This window comes from Zingiber officinale, chromosome 11A (genome assembly GCF_018446385.1).
Source record: "Zingiber officinale cultivar Zhangliang chromosome 11A, Zo_v1.1, whole genome shotgun sequence".
NCBI classification, from domain to species: Eukaryota; Viridiplantae; Streptophyta; class Magnoliopsida; order Zingiberales; family Zingiberaceae; genus Zingiber; species Zingiber officinale.
Genome location: NC_056006.1, coordinates 81,460,294 through 81,469,104, shown reverse-complemented (window position 1 = coordinate 81,469,104; position 8,811 = coordinate 81,460,294). Strand labels below are relative to the sequence as shown.

The 8,811-nt window shown below is 39.2% G+C and overlaps 1 protein-coding gene across 1 annotated transcript; it reads left to right on the top strand.

Annotated features, from left to right (window-relative positions):
- Positions 1 to 205: 205 nt before the first annotated feature.
- On the top strand, positions 206 to 2,233 carry LOC122032928 (endonuclease 4-like). The gene is made up of 8 exons (XM_042592244.1): positions 206 to 403; positions 494 to 665; positions 932 to 1,030; positions 1,113 to 1,252; positions 1,342 to 1,434; positions 1,510 to 1,568; positions 1,645 to 1,718; positions 1,777 to 2,233. The coding sequence occupies exons 1-8, from the start codon at positions 293 to 295 to the stop codon at positions 1,911 to 1,913; spliced, it is 885 nt and encodes a 294-aa protein (XP_042448178.1). The 5' UTR covers positions 206 to 292; the 3' UTR covers positions 1,914 to 2,233.
- The last annotated feature ends 6,578 nt before the right edge of the window (positions 2,234 to 8,811 follow it).

Below are 8,811 nucleotides of genomic sequence, written 5' to 3'. Positions count from 1 at the left end.
GGGGGCAATTATTCATATCGGATATCCGCATCTATATGAGACTTTTAAAATAGCACGCAAACAGTGTGAATCCGTCAGCATGTTCATTGTGGTCCATGGATTTTTTATGAATTAGCCTGTCAAATTTCAAAAAAGGAAATAAAATCTTGCACTCTTTGAACTCCGATGAGTACGACAATGGTCGATTCATTTTGTTTTAATGATAATTAACTATAAATGAGAGGGCAGACAGCCGATAAAGAATGGAAGGGGAAGGAGGAGGAGGAGGAGGAAGGAGAAACGGCAGGAGAAGATGAAGACCTTCCTTCTTTTCCACGCCCTGCTCCTGCTCGCAGCGGCAACAGCCCGCACCACACAAGCATGGGGAAAGGAGGGCCACTACATGGTCTGCAAAATTGCAGAGGTGAGAGGTTTAATTGCCATGTTCGATTGCATTTTAATTAAAGTAAAGTAAGATTTGGGCACGAATGAACTGTGACGTCGTACGTCTCAGAATTATTTGACGAGCGGAGCGTCGGCGGCGGTGGTGGATCTGCTGCCGCCGTCGGCCGGGGGAGATCTGGCAGCCGTGTGCTCGTGGCCCGACGAGATGCGGTTCAGGTACCGGTGGTCGAGCCCTCTCCATTATGCCAACACGCCCGGAGTCTGCGACTTCGACTATTCCAGTAAAATTACTTGTTGCTGTTTTTAGATTCGGTTTAGATCACGGATCTTCTTGTTGCTGTTTCATGCTATAAATCGATCGCTACTACTACCTCATCTTTGCTATCATTATCATGATCTTTCCCGTGATCTTTAGATCAGATGACACGGCTTGTGTCTCATAAATATCTAAGTCTCTTTTTCTTTTGAAAATATTTGAAAAAAACAGTCCGAATCAGCATTTAAAATAGCTAGTTTTTCATGTCCTTACTGCTCGAGCATGAAATAGGGGACTGCCATAATGCAAAGGGACAGCAGGACATGTGCGTTGTGGGAGCCATCAACAACTACACCACACAGCTGATGAGCTATGGAGATTCCTCCGCGTGTAATTAAGCTTAATTATTTAGAAGCATATTAATTAATTTTTTTGTTCAATCAGTGACATTTTTAAAATTGAAATGATGCAGATAATTTAACAGAGAGCCTCATGTTCCTGGCGCATTTCGTGGGAGACGTACACCAACCATTGCACGTGGGATTTGCAGACGACCAAGGCGGAAACACCATTGTTGTCCATTGGTACAGAAGAAAGACCAACCTTCATCATGTTAAGTGACGTTGAGTTTACAATTGGAAATTTTAGATGAAATGATGATTTCATAGTTTTAATTGTGATATAGTTCAATGTTTAATTAGGTGTGGGATGTGAGCATAATAGAGACTGCAATGAAGGACTTCTACGACAATGATGTTGATACAATGATCGAGGCCATTAAAATGAACATCACGGTAAGTTTTTCCGAGTTTATATATATATACATATTTTCCATTTTTTAAAAAAAAAACACTTTTGGATTTTGCCAGAGCAATGATGTCCGTCAATGGAAGACATGCAGGGAAAAATCAGTGACTTGTGCTGACAAGTAAGATTATTCTCACTTAATTTGCATACTTAAACATAAATTACGGCTTAAAACCATTAATTTAATGATTCTGCAGATATGCCTCGGAGAGCACAAGCTTAGCCTGCGATTATGCTTACCAGGATGTGGAACAAGATTCCACGTTAGGAGGTAATTAAGCTGATTCTGCTTAAGCCAGTTGATTAAATCTAATCTATGGCGATTTCAGATGATTACTTCTTTAGTCGACTCCCCGTGGTGGAGCAAAGGCTAGCGCAAGGTGGTGTGAGATTAGCAGCAATACTCAACAAACTCTTCTCGAACAGTGCAGAGGAAAGCAAGAGTGGAAGCCAATTCTTAATCTGACCAAATAATTAGACCCGATAAGAACGCACAACAATTTACTTTCAATAAGGATTTGGCATCTGTTGTGTGATTAATTGTCATTAATTGGAAGTTTCTTAGCAATAATGTTCTTTTAGTGATTCGGATTGCAATTGGACAATTAATGCCATTAGTATTATTGTGTCAATAAGGCAACCAGCAGCCCTGAATTGGTCTGTTTCCATTAATTTGCATCGTCTTTTAAGTTGATGTACAACACTGTAGCAGTCCCGCAGTGTTTAGTTTAATTATTATTATTTTTAAATGATAATAATAATAATCGCTTATTGTTTGGACAAGCACATACAGTGAAGAATCTTCCAATGTAAAACACAGAAAATTATGAATTAATGATGTTTAGGATTTACAGCAAGTAGCTTGCGTCTATCACAAGTTTCCAAACACGTGCATGATAAAACTAGTAACATAAATGCAAAAATGCTGGGAAACTAACATGTGGTACAACAGCTCGGGAAAATAACATTCGTACAACGACTCTCACAACTTCCGGTAATCGAATACTCGATTCTCAAAATTAAATCGGGACATCTTGAGATACATCCGGACATTCAGAGTTGCGAGAGTCGTCTAACAATATATATCGAACCAGTATACAAGGTAAAATTTCATTATATATATATATATATATGTATATAGAAAAAGATTAATATCTTATATATTCATGAACGGACCTATATATATATATAGAAAAAAAAATAATATCCTATACATTCATGAACGGACCTTATGTCCGGATGCCCAAACACACTCTCAGATGTCCCAATTTACTTTTGAAAATCGGGATGCTTGGAATGACTTCTAGATGCTCGAACCTGTGAAGGTCGCCCATTGAGTGTGCAGACTAAAATCTCTTTCTCTTTCTCTTTCTCTTTCTCTATATAGTATTGATATGACGTATTATGAATGACCCCAAAAGTAACGTGGGGTTGATAGTCAAGATGATATGGTAATTAAAATCAAGATGAGGTGGTAGTTAAAGTCAGGATATACATATCTGAATGAACCACCTTTCAGAAGTAGGGTTTCCAGCATAAATCCAGGTAGACATGAAGTCGATCATATCTACAGGGCTCAGCTTCTCACTCTTCATGAATAGGGCTTCCAACATAAACCCCGATGGACATAGAGCCAGTCGGACATGTTGGGACCTTGACGTCCGCTAGAGAGGGGATGAATAACGTCTCACCCAAATCGTTCGCTTTCTATAATGTTAGTGCACAGCGGAATACAAAACAAACTAACAAGTAGAAAGCTAAACTAAAATAAGAAAAATGAAGACAAGCAAACCACAAAGATACGCTAGTTTATGTGTTTCGGAGATAAAGCTCCTACTCCACGGTTGTCCGTAAGGCGAACGATCCCAATCCGTTGATGGATGATTCCCCGGAGAACTTCCGACTAGCTAGCGTAGCACCTTGTGGGTGGAGAAACCTCACCACAACTCGTACAAGACCACACTAGATCACTTGAGCACTTAGAGATTCTAATTAGGGTTAACCAACACTAATTTCGTCATCCATGCCCAAGCATCTCGAGTTCTATTAAATAGAGCTCGAGAGGAAAACACCAACTTATTTCCCCCAACCAGTTGATTGATCCCAAGTGGAATTCGACTGTTACAGGCCAACGGTTCAATAACAGTCGACTAATGAAAATACCAGTTGACTGATCCACATGGGTTGGGCGAACAGAGACATTCTGTTCGCTAACAGTCTACTATGAAACTACTAGTCGACTGCTATAGTAACTGCTACAGTAATTGCTACAAAACTGCTACAGTAAAATCCTAAACCTAGGATTTTATCCTAAGTACAATCTCTCATGCACTCGTCCTCACTCGACCAACTTAGACTTAGTCTTCTAGCCTCCTTTATCAACCTCGCGCCCCTCGGATGCCTCTCCATCCTTCACGCTTTGCCTTCTAGGGCTTCCATTGGTCTTGTCATTGTTGTCGGGTCGTCCTTTGCCAAGAGGCCGCACCTTCGGGACTTCAACATTTGCCAAGTCACACTTGGACTTACGTTGACAAGACTACATGTTTGGACTTACACCGCTAAGACTCCTCTTGGAATTTTCTCCTTTGCCAAGATCGCACTTGGACTTTCCTTGCTGTATCTGTATCCTACACACTCATAATACATATCAAATACAACAATAAACCTAACTTAAACCTTTGCCCAAATATCAAAACCTAGGATAGTGAGATTACTCCAACAGGACCTACGGGGCTCAGCTCCCCACTCCTCATGAACAGGGATTCCGGCATAAATCCGAGTGACCACAGAGCTGGTCAGAGCTATGGGACTCAGCTCTCCCACTCCTCATGGGCATGACTCCCAACATAAATCCGACCAACAACATAATCGACTGGACCTACGGGACTCAGCTCCCCGCTCCTCATGAGCAGGGCTTTTAGCATAAACCCGGGCGGACACAGAATGGGTCGGATCTATGAGACTCAACTCTCCACTCCTCATGAGCAGGGCTTTCAGCATAGACCCGGGTGGACACAGAGCTGGCAGGATCTACAGGGTTCAGCTCCTCATTGTAGGTCCCTTGAGGCCGACTAGAGGGGAGGGGGGGTGAATAGCTCTGTAATCAAAACTCACACTTTTCTCAAACTATTGGATTTAAACAACTACACACTTAATAAAAATATTATAGAATTAAAGAAGAGTATGAAACTGTTGGTTGCTACTCGGAATATCATATGGTTCCCCTATACAAAAATTTTATACAAGTCCTGAACCTTTCCTAACAACCTATTGTGTTCTTTAGAAATTAAATTTGAAATCGCAAACGAAACTTAACATTATTGATTCCAAATTCAACTTATTTGTTCTTAGAGGTTTAGACTTGGATCGCAAACAATGCTTAACATTATTGATCCAAATCTACCCATGTTACAAATTCGATTAAATATTTATTTCAGAGATTGACTTCCAGGTTAAACATGGCGAGGCACTAGGCCTTCTTGGTTATGGGAGCATCCACCACTTCCTAGATAAATCCTTTCAACAAAATTCAATATTTAGTCTCCTTATAGTAACCCTAGGTTTAACCATTAAGAACAATCGAATCACAAGATCGAAAAAACAAAAGAAACACAATCTCGAATCATAAATTCGAAACCTAGAAACGTTAGCCTCTTGTTTTTGGTATTTCAAGATCTAAACAAAAAGATGAACTAGTTATGATGCCGAAACTAATAACTAGTTATATCTTTTGTAGCTTATAGACCTTACGATCTTCTATTGTATTCCTCTTCTTATCTCGAACGTCGTGTGGGAGACAATCTACCGAGATGAGAATCCACCCAAGCTTCCTTCTTCTCCAAGCAAGTTTCGGCCACCACCAATCTTCAAGAGATGAAGAACATTCGGCCACCAACCAACCTCCAAGGGACGCTAAGAAACAAAGCCTCCTATCTCTTTTTCTTCTCCAAGCAAAATCCGGTCACTAAGATTTCTCCAAGAAGATGATGTCGCCGGCCACTTAAGAATAAGAATAGGGGAAGAGGAGGAAGAGAAGGGCCGGCCACCACAAGGAAGAGAAGAGAGGAATACTAAATGATATGTTGTTGTGAGGTGAGACACCTCTACCCTCTCTTTTATATTCCTTGGTCTTGGCAAATAAGGAAAGTTTTAATAAAAACTTCCTTATTCTCCTTGCCAATGAAAGGAAAATTTAATTAAAATTTCCTTTTAACCCTTTTAATGGCCGACCACCTTAATTCTTCCAAACAAGGAAAGTTTTAAACACAAAATTAAAACTTCCTAATTTGTTTCCGGAAATTTTTAAAATAAAAATTTCTCTTAAAAAATTCCCTTCATGGTTGGTTATAAAAGGAAACTTTTATTAATTAAAATCTTCTCTTTTAAAACATGTGGATGCTTACAAAAAGTAAAGTTTTATCAAAAATTAAAATCTTTCTTTACAATCTACAAATAAGGAAATATATCAAAATTTTCTTTTAATCTTTTGTAGAAAGCTATAAAAGGAAAGATTTATAATTTTTAAAACTCTATTTTAAAACCATGAGGATGGTTACAAAAAAGCAAGGTTTTATCAAAAATTAAAATCTTCCTTTTAACTACAAATAAGGAAAGATATCAAACCTTTCTGTCAATCCTTTGTAGAAAGCTATAAAAGGAAATATTTAAATTTTAAATTCTCTTTTAAAACCATGGCTTCCACATAAGAAAATATTTTAAAAATTAAAATCCTTTTATTGTGTTGTGGCCGACCACCCTTGGGTCAAGCTTAGGTCAACCCCAACCCTAACCTTGGTTTGGTCGGCTAGCTTGGGCTCCAAGCTAGCTCTGCCGAGCCTTGAGGTGGGTATAAGAAGGTGGGTATGGGTGAGTATAACACTTTATAATTAAGAGGCACGACAGGAGAGAGAGGAGAATTTTTGGTCTTCCGATGAACTGAGCTTCCCGTGTTCGCCCGAACACACCTCGAGTTCATCAATATCATTCCACTAAAAGTTATTATTGAACTACATCAAATCCCATTTTACTATGGGCTCCTTCTTACATGTGTGTTAATCTCCTGTGTTTAAGATATAGAATGTCCACTAATTAAATGAGTTAACGACAACTCACTTAATTAATATCTAGCTCCAAGAGTAGTACCACTCAACCTTATTGTCATGTCGGACTAAGTCCACCCGCAGGCTTTACACTCCTCTTGGGGACATCATCAACATAGATTACTAGGACACAGTTTCATTCTATAATCAACAACACCATATATAAATAATATCATTCCCAACTTATCGGCCTTTTGATTTATCGAACTAAATCTGATAAAGAAATGAATATTGAGTATATGTGTTTGTTATTATATCATGATTAAACACACTTCCATAATAACAAATGTCTTGTTCTTTTGCAAGTCATTATAAAAGAACTTACCTTAAATGATCTTGCTCAATACACTTGAACTGCGTTTAGTAGGGTTGTATCCTTGTGTAATCCAGTTACATTACAAGTCTAGTTAATTGGTTTCATTTTAACTTGTAATGTAATGTAATCTGGATTACAAATGTAATGAAGTTTTGTAACTGGATTACAAAATAAACACATTGTAATCCGATTACATTACAAGTTCATCGTTTAATAAAATTTAAATGTCAAAATATACCTATCTGTTGTCGCCAAGCGCATCATAAGCATGCTTGGCGATCGTCAGTCTAACCAATGTAACGACCGCCGGCCGGTGACCGACGTATGCGACCGGCCCGGAATGCGACGATACACAACGACGATCCTGACGGTGAATGACAAGACAGAAGATGTGAGCACCATCAGAGAGGTTCGTAGGATATTTTTGTCATTTTATAATAATACGAATTACATTCCTTATAAAAAATAATGGACACCAAACAAAAGAATGTAATCACCCTTGTAATCAAAGATTACATACATTACATTACCAAACGTAGTAATGTAATCAGGATTACATTACATTACAAATTTGATTACATTACAAGCTCAATTATATTACACCCAACCAAACGTAGCCTTAGAGTGTACTAGTGTAATTTTATAGTTAAGATAAACTAATACCAAATTACACTACGACTATTCTAATGATTTGTTCCTTTCCATCTTAGTCGTGAGCTACTTTTTATAACTTATAAGAAATTCATAACATGATATTCTGTGTGTGACACCACACACCATGTTATCTACAATATAAATTAATTGAACAACTACACTTAGTATATAAATGTAGACATTTGACCAATGTGATTCTTTATTTCAAAAATAAATGTTTACAAAAAGATAGGCTTTTAGTATACACTCTAATAGAAACAAACAATTTACTTGATTTGCAATTAGAAGATTTCTACTCTAAGGAAAGTCGACTCATTATGAAGATCTCCTTCTCGAATAAAACGTTGGAGGCGGAGAAGCCTCGTATACAAAAATGAAGCTCAGAAATAAAAAACAGAATAGATTTTAAAGTATAAAGTGTGTTGCTCGAAATGAAAAAGATCAATGATCTATTTATAGCCCACTGGTCGAAACTGACTGTTTATTGAAGTGGCACGATCCAGTCGTACGAACCCTCTCCAGCCGCCCCTAGCTTGGCAAAACTCTATCTCCACGTAACGACTATGAAACGACCAAGTGATAAAGTTGTACTCCCGAGCGCCCGGACCATTGCTGACGTGGACCCAAAGTTAATCCATTGCATCGAGGCGCCCTTTCAGCACGAAAGTAGTCCGAGCGCTAGGAGCAGCTTCGGGAGCCAGGACTCTAGGTGCTTGGACAAGAGTGAACTCCAATTTGACTTTTTGTCCAACCTTCTGCTCTTGCTCCGTTTGCTTGGGTGATTTTGGCCATCCAAAATTGGGCTCACCTAAACTCATCTTCCGGCCTTCTTGAGCAATCTTCTACTTCGGCTTCTTATCCCTTGGAAACGTTGCGCGCTTCCTTCTCATCCACCAATGTACTCTTCTGTAGCACCTCATCCCTCGGACACACCAAACCCGTCGACTCTTTTCTGTTGGTGTGGGAAGCATCCGACGATCGAACCTGAGTTTTGATAATGACAAAGGGTTCAAAGTTAAGGTTATTTGTGGTCTAACAAGTTTGAATGAGATTACAGTAAAGTCCTAAGGGTTCTTAGGTAAAAGTCCTAGCTACGGTTAGGCAGGTGGAAAGTCTTAGGGGGTGGTAACCCTAGGCGAAAAGTCTTGGCGGGTCGAGAGTTTGGGGCAAAATCCTAGAGTCAGGGACTCTAGGTTGAAATCCTGGTGTCGTGAACCGGGTGAAAGCCTGGACGGGTCATAGAGCGGGCGTCTAGCATGAAGACCGAAAGCTTCAAACGCTGAGCAAAAGTTCAG